At 38.3% G+C, this 22,085-nt stretch overlaps 1 protein-coding gene across 4 annotated transcripts in view; it reads left to right on the forward strand.

The window, feature by feature from the left end:
• Positions 1-22,085, forward strand: part of LOC136883067 (nuclear RNA export factor 1) — a 115,211-nt gene that overhangs the window by 36,189 nt on the left and 56,937 nt on the right. For all 4 annotated transcript variants that reach the window (XM_067155220.2, XM_067155219.2, XM_067155221.2 and 1 more), the window contains exons 6-7: positions 1,629-1,782; positions 13,255-13,445. In XM_067155220.2, the coding sequence (XP_067011321.2) occupies positions 1,629-1,782; positions 13,255-13,445 (345 nt within the window). The remainder of the gene's footprint in view (positions 1-1,628; positions 1,783-13,254; positions 13,446-22,085) is intronic.

Here is a 22,085-nt window from a genome sequence, read left to right on the forward strand (position 1 = left end):
TATTAGTTGTCTTATCTTAATAAAATCGGAATGCAAAGTTGGGGAATAAGTCGCTACAATCTAGGCCATTAATAATTTTATTCACGCTGAGTAAAATGGTAGTTTAAGGAAGGCCTAAAATTTTAATTCTCAAATATTTGTGATATTAATGGTCCTATCGACAAATACTTCCTAACTAAAGTTATATAGTATTAAATTTCTGATCATTTATGTCTTATAGATTTTTACCGTACCAGCTATGGTAACAGAGATATTCATGAATTTGAATTTTTTTTACCAAGTCCATATCAGCGCCGAGTCACGAAAAAATGGGTAAACAGAGTGTAATGAAAATCGAATCGGTATGTAAAGTCAGGGAATAAGGAAATACAGTGTACGCTGTAATTGATTTTGTAAGACGCCCGAAATATTACAGAGTCGAAAGAAAACTAAATGTGAAGGCCTACAATACAGAAAGCTCATAACATTGATCAACAATAACATTACATTGACCATTGTTTGTTGTGATGTGCTTTGTGTCTCTGTTGCCACTCATCTCCGCTAGATCAGATTACTGATGTATACCGATTTTTTAAAAATTTTCTTTACGTCAGATAGGACTCATGGTGACTATGGGATAGGAAATGACTAGGAGTGGGAAGGAAACGGCCCTGGCCATAATTATGGTACAGCCCCAGCATTTGCTTGGTGTGAATGTGGGAGACCACGGAAAACCATCTTCAGGGCTGTCGACAGTGGGGTTTGAACCTGGATGCAAGCTCGCAGCTGCGCGCCCCTAACCGCATGACCAACTCGCCCCGTCGTACCGAGTATAACAACCTGCATGAATATTGGTGGGAAGTAGCTGGGAAGTTAGATAACTTTTTTCTTTAGCATGACGTTCCTCTGGTTCATAAATTTTCTGATACTACTGATACGTAACACACTGGTTCATCATAGCATTCGAGCTATTCATTTCCTACACTGAGGCACTGATTGGATTGAGCAGTGTGCATATTTAACAGAATAATGGCAGAGGAGTGCTCACGGCTGTCTGTGGCCTTGTCATTCCAGCTCTTGAACTTCGGACTGTTAGATCTCAACCATAGTACTGTTCGTTAAAAGTGAGAAAAGGTGCGGTTTTTCATTTGATTGACTGTTTTATATGATAACATTGTTTTTAGTCGCTACTTTCCTACTGTCATTTTTGTAATGGCCTATGTTGACTTCAGTTAGGAAAACCACAAGGACACTCTTTCTGAGAATCCCGTAGCGAAGCACGGGTACATCGGCTAGTTCTAAATAAAATTCTTCATCACCATCCTTCTTGAAACAAGGGCTTAAAATTAAAGAAATGGAAGTGAAAAATGTTTGGTGTGTCTAATCACATTTCCTGTCTTTTTCCTGTGAGCTGGTGCATTGCCATGTAACAGTGGCATTCAGACAGAAATTTGTCTGAGAATTTGAGATGTAAAAGTGGTGACTTATGTAAGTAGGTGCATAAAACCCTTATGTTCAGAGTTTTAAGCTTATTTATTGCATACTGTTAGGTCACCAGAATATTCTCAGAGTTTTAATTGTTGTAAAAATTAAAACCCAGGACTATCTCAAGTTTTTAAATCAAGTGGTTAATGTATTGTTATTTACAGATTATGCTGGAAGTCATCTTATGTTACACTCACACCAGTTCAATGGGCCTATGCGAACGTGATAATCTCAGCAGGTGTATCGTCAAGTGTATCAATAAGCGATATGATAGCGAGACTAAAACATTGGACCTGAGTAACTTCCCCAATGATCCAGGTAACTGTGGAGTAATGTTTGGAGTCCAAATGATCCTTCCTTATTCTCCTGTTTTAAATTCCATTTATACATGTGTTTGTGTTCTCATTCTTGCACAAACACACCTCTATCTGTGAGAAGTTCACTGTTAGTAATGCTCGTGCTTTTGTCGCATACCTTCTGAACTTATTGTTGATGGGTTAGTTTCGTACTGTCATTTAGCAGATATGAGTGGAGCAGTAGAGACAGAGCAGTTAGTCAGTGCAGTGTTATTGTTGCTTAGTTTTAAAGGCTTTAGAAAGCGTGTTTTAAGATGTAAAAGCAGAATTTCCTGGAGAGTCATTATATTTTAAAAAATGCGTGTGACCTTTTTCTTTTCTTGTTTTTAGAAAACTGATTTTTAAATATACTTCTTGGACTTCATTTTGTGATAGGACTAACCATTTGCCCATTATTTTGGTTTTTAGCTGAGTGTGCAAGTTCTTTAACTCTTTTAGTACCATGCTCTCATGCTGAGAATGTGTGAAAAGCCATGTCTCCACCAACAATCATGCTCATTAGAAAGTCAGCATTTCTAGCTATAACTCAATAACGTAATTTCCATTGCAGCAGACATTTTCGCAGAGCTAGCATGTTTATCTTATCCCACTCATCCTGACAGGCTTTCCAGAGACCATTGATAGTGCGTGGACGTCTATTTCCTAAAGCCCTTTTCAGGAGTCCAGGCCTTCACCAGAATGTCAGTATAGTAAAAGTAATTGCACGGATTCCAGTTTCCATCTCCATTATCTCTAAGAACAGACAAGTCGAACGAGAAGTGTGGCTGGATGCTTTATCCTGATGTACCCATACCTGATTTTTTGCCCTCCCATACATTGCTGGGATATCTGTGTTGTAAATGGGTGTTAAAATCTCTTGCTGATAGTATGTAGAGTTCACCTTCGCATTATCAGTGACATGGTGAACGGTTAACTTGCCATTGTAGCAGTATTCAGCAATGATTATGAAACCCCTTGGGAAACTTTCCTGGCATTCTTTATACAATGTTTGATCATTTTTTTTGTCTCTAGGGCGGTAGTAAATTGTTTTTGTTTTTTGTTTTTTATTTATTTATTTATATTTTTTTTTTTTTTAGTCACTAAGATAAACATATATGCTTTGTCTAATGCCACCACATTTTTCCATCTGTCCCCCGCCAGATAGCCCCCATACAGCTTCCTTGTGTTAGTGTGACGTTCTGAAATGTGACGAAGCAACAGCTTGTGAACTCGGCGCTTGTGACATTTTTCTAATTGCAGGTCCTTGTTGATTATAGTGTTAACTGTTGAAACAGATATCTCCAACTTACGTAGAGGGGCAGGGTTACCACTTGAGGCAAGGGCCTTCACTTTTCTCACCACTTCTCTATGACTGTTGGCTGGCAGTGGATTTGCCTGTTTATCCCCTTTTTTTTTTTTGTCTTTTCCGTTTTTTATTCGATACAGCACTGATTCCTTTCTTTGCTATCAAGAAATCGTGCTTCTTGCACATTCCATGGATTGCAGAATAGAATATCAGAAAGGGCTGTTATGTAGCCCTCCCAGTGAAGGTAAATCCGCTTCGGCATCGTTGCAGCTAATGTCACAAAACTCTGCACACATGCATTTTCAGTAGTGATGTGAATCATGATTTCCCATTTTGATGGGCTCAAGTTATAACAGCACTGCCAGCGGCCTTTAAACTCATCACCAGAGATCCCAAACGACCTTCCGTATTTTGACTTTAAACTTGCAGGAAATTTTGAGAATGGTATATACTTACTACCGACAAAGATTACAATATTTTTCACTTTAAACTTTTTTTATGAATAGTCCACCTTTTCATTACAATATGGTTTTTATTTACATAAAAACTTTGCATTACTAATGTTATCACGGGACATGTTTCGCCCACATTTTGGGCATTATCAGCCGTAGTTCCTATACTAATGATAAAAATATCCAGGATCCTGGGTATTTGTATCCTTATAAAATCTTTAAAATTAACATGCTACCTTGGATGTTGTTTAAAAAAAGATGTTTTCGTATAGATATATGATTTTTGTAGACATCTGGCTATTTTTTTATTATTCCATTTGGTGGAATATGCAAAAACAAGTACAATTTTTCTGTTGAAAAGTAATCATTAATTAAAACCAAATTGCTATGTTTTATATCTTATTAAAAGACATTGGCTGATTTGATTGTGTAGTCTTTACTGTCCAAATGACGTATTATTCCTTGGTTGATTGAATTCGTAATCTTGAAGTCACAATTTTCTTGCTCTCATTGGTAATACTATCGAACTTGGGTGTCACAATGAATAATCCATATAATTATTCAGTTAAAAAGTACGTTTACACTTGATGAACATTAAATTAAACCAAGTTGCCATGCTTGTATCTTATTAAAAGACATTGGCTGATTTAATTATGCAGTCTTTAATGTCCCAAGGAGCATATTATTCCTAAGTTGATTGAATACGTAATCTTGAATGTCACAATTTTCGAACTCCCATTAGAAATGTTGTCGAATCTGGGTGTCACCTTATGACTTAACTTCAGTGAGCTTATTTGTGAAATATTTTCAGGTCTATTGGAATGTTGCCTGTGTTGCTGAAATTGTGGATTAACATGTCGCATGTCACTACAGTAAAATACCAGTATAACAAAATTTTGGGGACCTCGGAATTTAATTTGTTATAGTGAAATTTTGTTATACTGAAATAAGTCAATTCTTAGGAACTCGCCCATCACTAAAGCTGTTGAATAATCTACGTCATTTCAACATGAATTTACACATAAAAAACCTTACTTTATTTATAAAATGAGAGGAAAATTAGGATACATACATGTACAGTATGTACATGAAGTAATGATATAAAGTACAAGTTCTTGCAGGAAGTTTTCAGCATCTCAAATTTTACCCTGTACCTGTACATTATGTCCTCAACTTCATATTTTGAAAAAAATCTGTGATTTTCTTCTGAACACTCCCAGACACAAATGAATATTCAAGATAGTCAGCATCCACTACACTTGAATTTAACACAGATTCTGGCACATTACTTCGTGACAGAAGAAAATCCTGAAGACTACGTGCCATGTTTGTTGCCTGCACAAGAGTCAAACTCTGTTGAACACTTTGAGGCACATCTTCCTCTTCCTCCTCATCATCACACGGATTCCTATCACTTATAATACCTTTTGTTTTAGAAATTGGTATGTTGGAATACATGTCTTTTATGTTACATATATGTTACTTCGTCTTACTTTGCTCTAATTCAAAATCCTTGGTTCTGTTGCAAAATTCAATTAAGTTGTTGAGTACTGCTGTCGAAGTAAACTTAAAATGTTTCTGTTAAAAAAATCTGTATAAACTTTGCCATCATATAGGTTGGATTATTTCTGAAATTTACTTTTGATCTAATGCATGTGTTTATTTTATGAACAGTGTAGTTTTGTTATTCTTTTATGACATTTATGACATACAGTAAAACCTCGTTATGACGTTTCTAGAGGAGACAAAAAAAATAAAAAAAGAGCGTGTTAAGCAAGAAAACGTATTACAGTACTGAATATACGAATGAAAACTATCCAAAGGGATACAGAAACACTAAATACGGCCTTTTTCGACATGAGGGCATTTTACGTCGTGTATCCGCGGGTACAGGGTATACTATATCTACCATATCTAAAGATGAGGGGAAAGTATTATTAAAAGGTGTGAAAAACACAAGAGAACAAATATGATAAACTTTTCTGCTGTGGCTCATAAAATAACAAGTGCACTGAAAGTTGTGAAAAACACTAAACTACAAATATGAAAACCTGTGCATGGGGGCCAATAAAAATATCAGAGTATTATTACAGATCACACTTTTTCTAAAACAGATGTTAGTAGAAGCCTTTTATTTCAGAGCAGGGGGTTATTAAATATTATTCTCTGGTGACACTCTTTGACAGTGAATTGGAGGTTACATTCAACCATGTCCGACTGGCAGGAATTATTTGGCTGCCATTTTGAATTGAACAAAACTTCGAGCAACTTAAGTGATCGAGTCGAAACTCAAAGGTACGAGTTCAACATTTGCGACCTCTGCGTGCTTCAAGATGTGGACGCCCAGTCCACTTTCTGACAGATTTTAATTTTGTCTTCATTAATAAGGAATTTCTTGACTTTGAAGGGCTGATGTCGTACATCTTTGCTATTTCTCCTTTCTTCACTTCGAAAGGAATTTCACTATTCTGAACATTTCATTAAAATTGTGTTCGTTATAAAAAAGTATTTTATATTTTTCCTTTAACCCCTCAGCGCCGACCTCTATACGTGGTATAGACACCCTTTTCTTTCGTAGCTGCCGACCTCTATAAGTGGTATAGACCCATACATGGTTTTGCATTTACGGCTATAGCGCGAAGAGTTTCGGTGTTATGGATATGCAAATTGTTTTGTTTCCAAGAAGACATTTTCGGGTTTATCAGTGTTCTAAATAAGAATTGAAAATCGTTAAAGTGTAGTTGCTTTTGCAAGGATAAGTATTTGTCAGTTATGTCTGAGCACCAATCCCTGCTTTTTTAATAGTCCATTTGCTTCATTCTTTCCCACAGAATAAAATAAAGAAATGATGATCTGAGAAGTTTGTCTTTTCGTGTGATGTTCTTTGCTCTAATTTTGTATTAAGAATGCGGTTTATTTATTATATTTGTCTTTATTTCTCAGCTTGTAGTATTTTCGTAACTCTCCACGAGTGCTCTGTGTAGGCATCAGTTAGTGCTGCTTTCTGTCATACGACACGAGAAGCAGTTGTGCATGGTATGTATCGAGTTGGTTTGATTCGTCATAAATGTTATCCCCTCATTCAGTTTCGTCCTGCCTCTTTCGGTCCCGCTGCAGCTTCATCAGCTTGTGTGACGCACCGCGCTCAATGGCTAGCTCCTGCTGAGAGTAACGTGCTTGAAATATTGTATAATTCAAATGAAAGTTTAGTCGGAAGTAGTAGTGGCAGTATTAGCAGTAGTGATAATGAAATAGATGATGTGGCTGTGGCCGATGCAGTGGTAAATGATGAGAGTGACGATGAGGAGGAACCAGTACTTGGGAATTTCGTGTAGGAGACTATAGATACGTATACAGGTCAAAGGGAAGTTTTCAACAGTGAATTATGATTCCTAGATTCTCCAATAATATTTAGACAAGTCACAGGGACAAACATTGAGCAATTATCTTATCAGTTTCAGCTGATGGAAGGTTTGTTTACGTAGTACAAAATACGCTTCTCGGGCGGGAAACAAAATATTCAAGGCCGGCGCGCATCAGATAATACAGTTCCAAGGTTGCAGGAAATACGTTTTATCAGGAAATTAGCACCCAAGAATGAGAAATCCAAACCTCAGAGACGTTGTATCGCGTGTTCAAAACACGGTGAAAAGAAGACATCGGTGTACTGCTGCCAGGAGTGTGCCTTGGGTCTCTGTCTCGAAGAGTGCTTCGAACTCTATCACACGGAACTAAATTACTAAGGAAATGTGAAACAGTTATGTAATTATCTTCATGTACATAGTTCTACCATAAGGAATTCCAAATTTCGTGAATATCGGGCTACTCTTATACTAGTAGTAACGCTTTAAGTGAATCAATGTATTTCAGGCACGCGTAGTTGAAATCTCATCCGGCCGCGGGGTAGGAAGCTCTTTAAACGGCTGCGACGCTGAGGGGTTAAAGAAAACTGCTTTCACTTCTTTCGATCCGTATTAGCGAAAGAGTTAACTGGCACAGTAATAAACATGTTACTTTACGAACGAAAGATAAACAATGAACGTGTCACGAGACGTGAATAAACGAAATGCAGTACTGAGTGTAGAGATGTGAAACCGTAACGTTCATTGGTTGATTGTAAATGTGGCGTTCCTACACAGCCAATAGCATTACTTCTTACATATTGGTTACTTCGAAATCGATATCTAGCTCGACCAATCGCGAACATCCATGTATGGAAAATGGCTACCTGAACCATATCCTGTAAATGCGAATACTATAAGAAATACACTTAATTCCATGTGCACACCCCATTATTTGAAGATATTTTTATTAATAGAAAATTGGCTTTAATTTGCGTTTTATGTATAAGAAATTAATCCTACATAATGACGTTCAGTACTTGCTCACCAAAACTGAATAAGATAATCTTCATGTACTCAATGAAATATTTTAACACACATTAAATAGGGAAAAGGGAAGGGGCCTAAAAATAATTTTGCTATTCTGAACATTTCGTTAAACTGGCGTTCATTATAATGGCATGTTACTGTATCTCTTGCTGTCAATGTCCAAGTCTCTGATGCATACGTTAATATAAGGGTATAGTATATCTTGTACTTTACCATATTTTCTCGTGTATTAGATCCCCTCGCATATTAGACCCTCCTTGGCTTTTCGAGATGAAGAAAATGAAAAAATAAATCTCCCATAAAAGACCCCCAACGTAATTCATCAGAGAAGAACGATTCCGGTTCGAAGTGACTACAAGTCTTAAGCAGCTCTGATGACATCACAGAAATTTGTGAATAGTTTCGTCTGTACGGCCCACGTAATGAAAATACGCGTCGAAGTCACGCAGTACATCTGTGTTTCATAGTTAAGAAATGTCCGCCTCCATAGCGTAGGCCTAGAATGTCTGCCAGCGTATAATGGTTAGCACAATTAGCTGCCGTTCTCAGGAATCTGAGTTCGATTCCTGGTACCGTATTGCCAGAGATTTACGAATGGCAGGAAGGTTGATTTGCAGTAAAAATGGTACATGCAACTCCCTTCCACTGGAGGCCTGTCTAAAAAAGAGCTGCACCACCTTGGGATGAGGAAATAGGTTTACTTAAGTTAAGAAATATTCATAGTTGTTAGGCCTATTAATATACGCAGATAATCAGGAGATAGTGGGTTCGAGCCCCACTGTCGGCAGCCCTGAAGATGGTTTTCCATGGTTTCCCATTTTCACACCAGGCAAATGCCAGTGCTGTACCTTAATTAAGGCCACGGCCGATTCCTTCCAATTCCTAGGCCTTTCCTATCCCATCGTCGCCATAAGACATATCTGTGTCGGTGCGACGTAAAGCAAATAGAAATATATATATATATACGCAGGCGAGATCATTAACAAAGTGATCCTTTAATATCTCGTAACTCGGGCCAGTATAGGGTTTTTGGGAGAGAAGTAGGTTTAAAACATGATAAAAACAATCCAATCACAATTATTTTGTTCACCAACGTACCTAACAAATAATAATATTGATTTTTTATGTCCGCACTTGCTTTCAATGATTTTCGGACACACCAAACAAAAATATACTAGGGTATACGTTAATAAAAAATGGGAGACCACGAACATACGAAATTAACCATTACGATAATAAAACGCATTAGCGCCACACCTGTAGATATCCATAAATGCCGCAAACTTTCCTGTTATTTATTTTTATTCTTTCCGTCGTGGAACTCTTGGCACTATCCAGGCGATACCATACCTAACCTAAACAATGCGGTCTCTCTTGTGTCATTTATAGCCATTTAGTTAAATCCTGATGTGATAAATGTAGAGAACAAGCATGAAATATACTTAAAAAATAAGAGTCTGCCTTTCAACAGCCACAGTTATCAAAAGAATGCTTCCAATCACTATGTATTGCATTCGTAAATACAACTCGTAACATACACTAGTTATCAGCTGGTGGTTTGACACGCTCTCAACAACACAGCTTTATTCAGAAGAAGTGGCTTCTGCTACACATACACCATTTGGGAATATCAGAGACCATCTCCAGAAACCATTTGGGAATAGCTTCACACAGTTTGGACTTTATAGTCGGGAACAAAACTATTTTTAAAAGGTTCAAGAAATGGGACCTCGAATGCTTGCAGTCTCGATTGCAGTGCATGGCTGACAAAATGGCAGTGAAGATAACGTCGTTTGGAATGACGACACGCTGGTAGCAGGGTAGTAGCGGCACAAGATAATTAAAATGAAAGCAGTGATCAGGTTTAGTGTGTGGTAGGCCTACTGCTCAACTGACAGAGACAAATAACTGGCCAGTGAGTTATTTAGTATCAATATTGCATAAAATGATAATACGATACCCTTATCCCTTTTCTCTACAGGGTCGAGTATGAAGTGAGACAAATCTTCATAGCGAGTTTTTACGACCGTATGCCCTTCCTGATGTCAACATCACCAGAGGAATTAATTAGATGAAACGAATGACGTGATATGAGCAACTAAAATGGATTATATTTACTTTATATGTAGACCTAAAAGTCGCGTTCACCATTTATTGACTTTTTACATTTAGAAATACTGTCTTTTTAGAAATACTCAAATACATTCATAGGTTTGTTAAAGAACAGTGTAGAATGTTTATATGTACAGTTTATATCTCTTTATAGCCTACCTAGAAATCATGTGTTCACTGCACAAAATTTGAGGTTATTGCATATTAAAAACTCTTTACTTTTTTGGCTGTAAAGGTGGGGAATAAAGGGGTCTAATATGTGAGTAAATATGGTATCTCTTTACAGTTCATAGGAACCTCTCTCTCTTCCACACCAGGTTCCTTACATTCCAGTTGAACATATTTCCTACTTGTACCCTTCTGCTGATCTCCTTATCTAACCTTGCATCTTGCATTATTTATCTTCCCAAATATTTAAAGCATTCAACAACCTCAAGGATTTGTCCTTTAATACTAACGATCCCTTCTCGTTCTCCTCTTGTCATCACCAATGTTTTGGTTTAGAAATCAAACAGGACTAAGACAGAGAAGTGTATTGTCTCCACTTATAACGGTTATGGATGAAATTCTAAAGAAACAAAGGCAACATATGGGAGATATTGTTGTTTGTGGATAACATAGTGATCTGGGGAGTCAGCAAAACAGAAGTGCAAATCCAACTAGAGGCTTTTAATGACAATCATGAGGATTATGATATGAAAAAAACTAGAGTCTGAATACAGATTAAATAAAGTAAATGTGTGAAAATAAAAACTCATTCTGAAATGTGGACCTCTGATGTTACAAAAAATAATAATAATATACAATAATTTTAACAATTCTTAATGTGAATATTATTACAGATAGAATTTTCTCTGTATACATAATCTTGACTTTAACTACACTAGAAGTCTGTTATAGCGAGAATTCATAATGGCGAAAATTTTACTCGCAATAGCGGAGTGTCGTTATATCTAATTTTTTGTAAAAGTTGGTAAAAACCCCATACACATGTAACGGCAATCAGTTTGTTCTGAACATGCGTTTTTGTGGATAGTAGCCACACTAGGGTTTACTTGCATGTTATTTTTCAAAATACACGTGAAAGTGTATGTTTGATTTTGTTCAGAGGCGTCTGTGGCAAATGTTTCAGTTTTCTTCTTCAAGCAGCATCACCTAACCATATATGTATCGTGAAAACATATTTCAAGTGCACGTAGAGAAATGATAACCTCCCCGTTACAAATTTACATGAAAATAGCCTTTCCAAAACTTAACTAGACACGAGAAAATATAAACTATCCTCTGCCATATCTTGAGGTGTATCACATTCTTACTTTAATTTCAGTGTAGAGTATTAAAATTAAGCGATCGTTTACTTCAGCCTTTATGTCTAACATTTTACAACTACTATCGACCACATTATGAAAAAATGTCCTCCTCTTTCATTTGAAATTTTCTTTACGAAACAGCCATTGACGAGTATTACTAATCGATACCGACATCACCTTCGAATGTTGACGAGAGCGCTTGCAAGTGCACATAGCGAGAAAACTACATCAAAGGTCGCATTTTGTGGCAAACGATTCAGTTTTCTTATTCAAACAGCGTTGTCTAACCTAACTTAACCACGTATGTACTGGAAAGCATACATCAGGCATTTTTACTTAATTTCAGTGTAGAGTATTAAAGGTAAGCGATCGTTTACTTAGCCTTTGTTTCTAATGAGTTAACAACTGTTATCGACCACGTTATTAATGTATTTATTATGAAAACATGTTCTTTTCTTTCATTTCTAATTATCTTTATGGAACAGCCATCGACGAGTATTACTAATCGATTCCGATCGCTCGCAAGTGGACATAGCAAGAAAACTATACCAAAGGGCACATTTTGTGGCAAACAATTCAGTTTTCTTACTCAAACAGCATCGCCTAACCTAACTTAACCGCGTATGTACCATGAAAACATATATCAAACACCAGTAGAAAAGTGATACCTTTCTCACTATAAATTTAGATGGGAATAGCCTTACCAAAATTTAACCAGACGCGAGAAAATATAATCTAACCTCTGAAATCAGTGATGTGCTATGCCATATCTAGAGGTGTATCACATTCTTACTTAATTTCAGTATAGAGTATTAAAATTAAGCGATCGTTTACTTAGCCTTTATTTCTAACGAGTTAACAACTGTTATCGACCATGTTATTAATGTATTTATTATGAAAACATGTTCTCATCTTACATTTCTGATTTTCTTTACAGAACAGCAGTTGACGGGTATTACTAATTGACTCCAACATCACTTTCGAATGTCGAAGAGAAAGCTCGTAAGTGCACATAGTGAGAAAACAATACCGTACCGAAGATGGTCGATCGCATTTTGTGGCAAACTTTTCAGTTTTCTTATTCAAACAGTGTCGCCTAACCTAATTTGACCGTACTATATGTATCATGAAAACATATTTCAAGCACCAGTAGAGAAATGATAACCTTCTCGCTATAAATTCACGTGATAATAGCCTTTATGAAATTAAACCAGACACGAGAAAATATAAACTAACCTCTGAAATCAATGCTACTCACTGCTATATCCTGAGGTGTATCCGATTCTTACTTAATTGCAGTATTTTGCATTAAAATTAAGCGATTGTTTACTTCGGCCTTTATTTGTAATGCTATTGGACACGTTATTTACGCATTTTTCTTTACGGAACAGCAGTCGACTGGTATTACTAATTGACTCTGGCATCGCCTTAAAATGTTGATGAGAGAGCTCACTATTGGACATAGCGAGGAAACGATAATGAAGGTGATTGATCGCATGCAATATAAACGCTGGGTGCATAAATATCAGTAATGGAAAAAATCACACATGCTTAATCGCTCGTAATAACGGATGCGCCAGTGATAGGGCTTTGGCTGTAACCGAAGAATAATACACAGTTTAATATAGGATTTTTGAAAGAACAGACAGAAAGTGTTGTTATAACGGGGTTCTTGTTATATGCCGTACTCACTATAGCGGACTTCTACTGTATTTTCTACATCAAAATGTTTGACATTTTTAAATGACCCAAGTTAATTTTTTGTAGCTTTTTGTCTTACTTGACATTGATTGTTCTTGCAGATCTGTAGTCTGTTGGTTGCTGGTTACTGATTCACATTTTTGAACATTTTCTCATTTTCTTGTTGATGGATCCATGTTTCAGATTTGGTGGATCTGTTTTACTGCCCTCTCTGGTTACCAAAAGTGTTTGTCTATGTGCTGCAGCGTGCCAAAGGACTTGGGAAACCTATTGTTAACATGTACTTGAACAGGAATGAACTGCCTGCAATTAAAGTGAAAAATATTTGGGATTGCTTTGACTCTTTGAAGATGATGGATCTGTCAGACAACAATGTAAGTAGACGTTCCATTTTGAGACAACCTTCATCGTCATCATCATCATCATCATCATCATCATCATCATCATCAATTTCACTTTTCTGTCTTCAGCCAGATAGGGATATTAACATTTTGTGAGTGCGCATGGCATATGCTGTGCAATACTGCTGGCCGCATCAGAGAACATATTTGGCCGGTAAACAACCTCTGGGGAGTAAGAAATTTTTTTTAAAAGAATTACTATAAACTTATTTATTACAACTTTAAGACACATGAAAAGACATTTTGGATCGAGTAAACACTGTCATTTCAAAACTTTTTTAAATATATCACCTTCACCACTAATATCTCTATATAGTTCATCTATAATATTATCACTTGTGTCCAGGAACTCCATAGCATCACTTGTAATTTAAAAAAGAAGAAACATTCACAGTTATATTTACAAAAACTGAAAATAAATATTTATAGCTACAAAGAGCACAAACAGCTATCCACATCGGCGGCAATCGTAACACTGCTGTAACCTGTAGGCTAACGGTGCGCCAAACTCTTACACTGTAGGGAGTATATGCATTTCCATCAGAAACCATCACCATACAGAACTAGGATTTGTACAGCGACACTAGTCGAATAACTGAAGAAGTTCCAAAAATCACTACCAAATTTGATATTACGTCAGTAAGCAATTAAGTTCTTAGTACTAGTCTAAAATGACAAATGCCGTGCTCCCTCATGTAGGACCAAATGGCAAATGCCGTGCGCACGCTATTGACTGTCCTTAGGTGCACTCATCAACACGTTAATAGTACCTTTCCATCTTCTTTCTAACCACCGTTACTGCTCCTCAACTGCATTCCTATCCAGGTTCCCTTCTGTTGTTCAGGTCCAGCCACTTTAGTTGAGGTGTATCACTTAGCCTTCTTCCTTCAATTTTAGCCTCCATCATCTGTTTCAAGCAAGGGAATAGGAAAGATTTTAAAAACTATAGGGGAATCACATTAATATGTTACTGTGCAAAGGTGTTTGAGAAGATTCTGGAGAATAGAATCAGAAAGAGGGTGGAAGAGAAGTATGGCTTCAGATCAGGAAGGTCCACAGTAGACCTTATATTCACAGTAACACAAGAGCATCCTTATGAATGGGGTAAAGATCTACTGATGGCGTTCTTGGACTTTGAGAAAGTATGTGATCATGTGTGCAGAAACAAGGTATGGGAAGCCTTACAGATAAAAGGTGTCGAGAAGCAGATAATAGAAAAAGTGAGGGAGGTGTACCAGGGAGTGTCAGTTGTGTGAAAGTAGGAGGAGAGGGAACAGACTGGTTTGAGCAAAAAAAGTGGATTAAGACAAGGAAATGCTCTGTCACCTTTGCTCTTCATTGTAGTAATGGATGTGCCAGTGACAGAAGTGGCAAGGAAAATTGGGGAAGGAAAAATGAAAGTGATTGATGTTTGCAGATTACTTGTTAGTCTGGGCAGAAAAGGAAGAGGATATCCAGGAACAGTGAGATGCACGGGAAGAGGAGGTGAAACAATATGGAATTAATTTCAATGCCAAAAAGAGTGAGATAGTGATAACAACTAGAAAGAAGGAGAGACCTACGAGAGGGATAATGCTTGGAAGGGAACAGCTTCGGAAGGTAGAGAGTTTCAAGTACCTGGGAAGTATCATAGAGGAAAGTGGAAGAAATGATGAGGAAATAATTGAGTGTAGAAGACAAGCAGAAGAATTCCTGAAAAGTGTCAGAAGCATGGTTTGGAGTAAGGATGCCCCTCAGAGAAGCAAAAGAGTGATATACAGGACGTACGATGTACCTATTCTGATGTATGCAGCAGAAACTTGGGTAATGAGGCAGAGAGTTGTGACTAGGATACAGGCAAGTGAAATGAAATTTATGAGAAGCATGATAGGAGTGGCAAGAATGGATAAAATGAGAAGGTTAGAGATATAGTAAAAGAAGAGCCACTACAGAACAGGATAGAGGCATTTAAACTTAGATGGTACAGACACATGAAGAGAATGACAGAGGAAAGGATACTGAGGAGGATGCATGAAATGGAGATAACAGGAAAACGACCGAGGAGGACCAAGAGACGGGTGGTTAAAAGGAGTGGAAGGGAGTGTACAGAGAAGAGGAGAGGTCTGGGCAAGAGTGACGAGGGAGAAGTGGTGGGAAGACGAGAGGAGATGGAGAGGCTGGGAGAGCAGACCTGGCCAACAGCTGGAAACTGCAAATGATGATGATGATGATGATGATGATGATGATGATAATGATCTGCTTCGGTATCCTTCCCTCCTCCATCTTAACATATCCAAACGACCTCAGCTTATTTCTCTCTATTCTGTCTGATAGCTTTTCTAGTCTTATTTCCTTCCTGACATCCTCATTTCTTACCCTGGACTTTCCTATCATATTACTTCAAAATTTAATCTCACTGGTCTAGATTTTATACTCCTGTCTTTTCATCAGTATCCAGATATATGCTGCTTGTGTCATTATGAGGAAATAATACTCTTACACATCACACCTCTTTATACTTCCTTGGTACTCCCTTCTTCCAGATCAAGTTCTTCACACTCTGTAAAAATGCATTTCCCTGTTGTATCCTTTTACTGATCTCCATATCCAGTCGATCATCCTGCAAATATTTGGATGCTTTCCACAATTTCAAGGTTATGCTCCCCAATTTTTACGATTCCTTTTCTTTTCTTTCTTTTCTAGTCAACACCATTGTCTTGCTCCATGCATATCTTCATTTCATAATTACCAATATAATTAATTGATTTGTCCAACTGCTCCCCACACCCTAATGTTGTCTACAAACATCACCTTAAGCTCCCTGTCCTCATATTTTTCCTTTGTCTCCTTTAGAATTTCATCCATTACTATTATCAGCAACATTAGTGACAGCAGACTTCCCTGTATTAGTCCAATTACATTTCGAAATAATTCTGTCTTACCCACAACAGTTGTTGTAACACACTTGCAGTATTCCATCAGTTTTCCAAATCCTTTCCGATTATCCCCCCCAGGTTACAGCCTATTATTTAGAAAAAATTGAAGCAGAGCGCATAGTTTCCAAAAAAATAAATATAATAAAAACTATTGGTCACAGTGTACTCAAAATTTCAATAATATCAGAAAATATACCATCACATCCATTTCTCTATTCGTAGACTCATAAGGTGGTTGGTTCAAACCTCCCACTGGTGTTACTCAACACAAAGGTAGGCTACATTTGTCACATTCTCACATTGTCTGGATTCCTCTAAACCAATAATGATGTGATTTTGGAAATGGAGTGATGCCCATGTACTGTATATATTATTTCCTCTGGGAAAGTGTCTTCCCATTCTATATCTATTTTACTGGAATGTGCCTGTTTGAGTGCTGCATTGATATATATGAAATTGGCTATGTCACTGAATAGTTTGTCTCCTCCTAAGATATGTAAAAATCAATATATTTTTTGTAATACTCTTTCCAAATTATGGACAGGTTCAACATCGTCCATATAACCATTCGGAGTAACGAAATGAAATGTTTGTGTTACCTGAATTGCCGCGGCATCGCCATCAGGTCCGATTTTTCGATATTCGTTTCCACTTATATCACTGTTATCACTAAAATTATCTTCGTTGATATGTTATTCACTCACTAAAATTTCACTTCCACCCCTACTCGACCATTCTGTCACTTTCTTCGCCTATATTCAGCTCAGTTTCAATATCCAGTATTCAATCCCGCCATGTTTACAAACGAAACAGCTGACCTGCACTCGCAGAAGTTCAAGACCATTGGCCAGGCATTTTCAAGACAAATTATCGCTTTTCTTTTATTTCCTAAGCCTTGTAGATTGTACTGCATGTTCATCAATGCCTTATAAACACTTCCAAACCAAACCCCAAACCCCATGGTACTACAGCCCTTGAAGGGCCTTGGCCTACCAAGCAACCGCTGCTCAGCCCGAAGGCCTGCAGATTACAAGGTGTCATGTGGTCAGCACGACGAATCCTCTCGGCCGTTATTCTTAGCTTTCTAAACCAGGGTCGCTATCTCAGCGTCAGATAGCTTCTCAATTCTAATCACGTAGGCTGAGTGGACCTTAACTAGCCCTCAGGTCCAGGTAAAAATCACTGACCTGGCCAGGAATCGAACCCGGGGCCTCCGGGTAAGAGGCAGGCACGCTACCCCTACACCACGGGACCGGCCTATAAACACTTCACTGCCGAGAAAATATACAAAACTATCGCATAGAAGCAGACCTGTGCAGATAATGCAGCCGGGCATTTATGGACACTAGGAACTGAAAGGCAAAGTGAACAGGCGGGCGCTAAGGGCGGGAAAGGTTTAATGACTTTCCTTACCTTTTCTCTGGAGACTCTTCTGCTTCTTTTGAATGAGCCTACTTGGGACCATGCCTGTTCCACCAGTGGGCTTTGATCTTGTCACATCTTCTCCCAGTGGGGAGTCTATTGTTTGCTTTTTTAAAATCTAGAAATGTTAACACGAGTTCTCTTATACATTTCCGTTGTTTTTCCTTCATTTGTCTCATTGCTGAAGATGGGGTCTAGTGTTGAATCTTCTATGATCTTCCATTTCTAAAGCCACGTTGCAATTCTCCTGTCTTTCCACTTTTCTTCTCATTCTCCTTTCTCTTACCATTCAAATAGTTTTGCCACTTGAGATGACCCAATGCCGGTATAATGAGCCATCAAACAAAAACCTATTAGCAAAGATGGAAAATTTGACATATACAAATGAAATGAAATGGGGAATGCAGACTGTGTAGGTAGGGATCATCTACAAGGTCTCTCTTATAAACCCAGACTGAATGCACGGTGTTTATACTCTGCGCTATTGCATCTGCCTCAGCCAAACTTATGTCGTGCGTGGCTGCCCTGCTTTAAGTGTGTATACAATCTGACATGAAATCTTACCTTATAAGAAATGCTGGAAGTTTCGTCCTTCCTGGGTTATACAGGCACTGTATCTGGTAACGACATTCTGGCTGACGTGAGTGAGTTCTGCCACTGTAATGTTTCTGATTTCATTCATCATGTTTTCTTTCAGTTCCTCCAATGTGTGAGGATTTGTTCGATACAATTTTTCTTTCAGTTTACCCCACGAATAAAAATCACACACACAGTTAGATCTGAAGAACGAGGGGGAAATAGACCAGCACTGATCACCCTGTCTGCAAACACTTCCGAGATTGTAAGAAGGGAATCTTTTGCTGTATGAGCAGGGGCTGAATGTTGTTGAAACCACCCACGCAATTTTTCTTCTTCCGTTAACTGATGGAAGAACGGCGTCAAAATGTCATCTTGGTACCCCTCTGCATGTACTGTCGTCTAAAAAAAACAAATTGGCCCAATTATTCGTCTTGCACTAACACACCAGCACACCAAACACCAGTCTTCCTATCATAATGAGGGATTTCATAAACAGCATTAGGATTGTCTGCACACCAATAGCAAGAATTATGACTGTTCACACGACCATTAAGATGAAACCAGAACTTTTACATACGAAAATACAGTGTCTCATTATGTTAACGGCTGGGATTCAGACTGGCGACTGATGCTTGCCAGGTCGAACACGTGCAGGCTGCTTACAAGGTCAAGAACTATGCGCCCGTCTCCCGTACTATAGCTGCTGCAGCCCAGAGTACAAACACTGTGCGTTCGGTCTGGGTTTATAAGAGAGACCCTGTATAAACACCCATAAACAATATTGTGTTACTCATGTTTATTATGATACAGCGTTCTCCCCAGAAATTTTCGTCTGCTGTGTGCTGGAATAACATGATAAAATTTCAGTGTATTGCCCTCAGGGCATTAACAATAATGTCAGGCAGGTAAACATCTGCAAAATTGAACTATTTTAGTGTTATCACAAACAAGACATATCACAGTATTATGAACTTCTAGTGTTCTACTGCTCATTCATAATCATGTAACACCAGGTCTCACCATGCTGTTGCTGAGGAGTGCCATATAGGTTTGGGACATCATGTGGATGATACAGATGTTTATTCCCATAGGGAACCTGAAATATTTGTCCTGAATGAGTAAATTTATAATACCAACGTAGTTGGTCCGTTATTGGAATTATAAATTTTCCAGCTAACTCATTCCTGGTTGCTTGCATTTTGCCCCAGTTGCTAAATTGGGCTCATCAGTTGGTAAATAGCACACCCACCAAGACTTGTGAATCGAGTCATCTATTGTCACATAACATTTGCAGTGTCTTCTCATGTCCCACACCATCGACAATGTGATGTTCCTTTACTTCTGGTATCAGATCTAATGACATGGAGACAGGTCTGGAGGGTATGCTGGGTGTTCCAGTTCTCGTCTTCCCCAGCGCTGCAGTACCTATTGTACTTACTCTGCTTTATTTGGTCTTGTAGTATCATGGAACACTCCAAATACCTAAGAGATAATGAAAATCTGATCACTGAAGATGATAAGATCAAGGAGACGTGGAGGACTTACTTTGATGAATTGCTAAATGTGAATTGCATGCAGCCTAAAAAAAAAAAGAAAGAAAAAGTACTATCTCATACAAGTCTGCCTCTGACAACGGATTAGACTTAACATGGAATGATGTGGAATATGCTTGGAAATACATCAAAACCAGAAAATCAGCTGGTGCTGATGAAATGATCAGGGCTATGGGCATTTCTGAAAAACATTGGATCTACAGACTCTTTCGTAAGATCTGGAAAGAAGGGGACGTACCAGTTGATTGGAAAACAGGCATCATAATTCCAATCATCGAGAAAGGAGATAGAAATGTTTCAACTATAGAGGCATCACTTTAACATCTCAAGTTGGTAAACTGTATAAAAGAACTATAGAGCGTAAAATCAGACCCCTTATTGAAGAGAACCTCTTCGAAAAACAGTATGGATTCAGGAAGAGATCAACAACTAATTTAATCTTTACCATCAGTCAGTTAATGGAAAAATACTACGAACACAACAGAGATTAGTGGTTAGCCTTTATGGATATCAAGAAAGCATTTGATGCTGGGAACAGAGAGAAGGTGTGGGAAACACGGAAGAAAATTGTAATACAGGATGACATGATACACAGGATCAAGAATTTGTATGAAGATACCCGCAGTAAGGTCAAAACACTTGTAGGAATGACTGAAACCTTTGATATAAAATTTGGGTTAAGACAGGCTGGTATTTTGTCTCCTCTTCTTTTCATCACTGTGATGAACGAGATTCAGAGAAAAGTACACCAAACCATTGGAGGTAAGGAAATGAAAGTTCTCTCGTTCGCTGACGATATATGCTTGTGGGGAGACTCTAAAGAAGACCTTCAAGAACAAATAAAGTCCTGGACAGAAGCTGCTAAAGAATATGGACTCATCTTCAGCCAAGAGAAAAGTGAAGTTATGGTCATGAAAAGATACTGACAACCAGTGGGACACATTGAAATGGAGGGAAAACAGCTACAAATGAACCATCAGTTCAAATGTCTTGGAAGTATTATCTCTGATACTGGTTCTATAGACAAGGAAATTTCCCACAGAATTCAGACAGGTAGCAACATCTACAAAATATTTAGTGACATAATATGGAACAAGAAAATACCAACAAAATGTAAAAGAGTCATATACGAAACCTATTACGTACCATTCCTGACCTATGGTTGCAAAACATGGACCATGAGAAATAAAGATATCAGTAGAATCCAGGCAACAGAAATGAGATTTGTCCGTAGCATGATCGGTAAAACACGGGGGGACAGAGTCAGTAATGAGGAAATCCACAAGCAGGCTCAAGTTGTAAGACTGCAGGACAGAATAACATTGCAGCGACTAAGATGGTATGGACATATGCGACGCATGGGAGATAAAAGATTACTAAAACAAATGTATGATCTAAAACTTGAAAACAAAAGACCAAGAGGGCAACCAAGACTCAGGTACAAGGACATGGTGAAGATTGACATTGAACAGCGAGGACATACTTTGGAAAGCATCGAAGAAGGAGAGAAATTCAGAGACTAGAACTGGTGGAGAAGCCTCGTTCGCCTACCCATCGCTTAAGATGGAACGACGTGGAATATGTATGTATGTATGTATGTATGTATGTATGTATGTAGTGTCATGAAAAATGGCTGCATTGTCCAAAAGATCAGGTCACGAACCTGCTACGCAGGCGTAGCAGGGGGAGAGGTGATACTCCCACGTGGCGCGTCCCAGGTGGCGGATAGGGAGGTCCTAACCGGCTTGCCGGCGGACTTGAGGGAAATAAAAAAACCTCTCGCAGACCAAACACACACCCCCTGTGGATGGGGAAGGCAGACGAATAATACACCCACGGTATCCCCTGCCTGTCGTGAGAGGCGACTAAAAGGGGCGACCAAGGGATGATTTGATTAGAACCATGAAACTACTTGTGATTAGTACCCCCACGCGGGGAACACCATGGGTCATTATTACTTGCGCGTAGTACCACTATGTTAGGTACCAAATAGGTTTGTGATTAGTAGCAATCAGGAGCACCGTGCGGTCAGGCTTTTACGGTACCTGTGATTAGTAGCACTATATGAGCGACAGCAGGGTTCTGGCTTTCCTATGATTAGTACCCACTATATAAGGAACACCACGGGATAGTACGAGTCCCTG

The sequence above is a fragment of the Anabrus simplex genome, chromosome 11, assembly GCF_040414725.1.
Source record: "Anabrus simplex isolate iqAnaSimp1 chromosome 11, ASM4041472v1, whole genome shotgun sequence".
Classification (NCBI taxonomy): domain Eukaryota; kingdom Metazoa; phylum Arthropoda; class Insecta; order Orthoptera; family Tettigoniidae; genus Anabrus; species Anabrus simplex.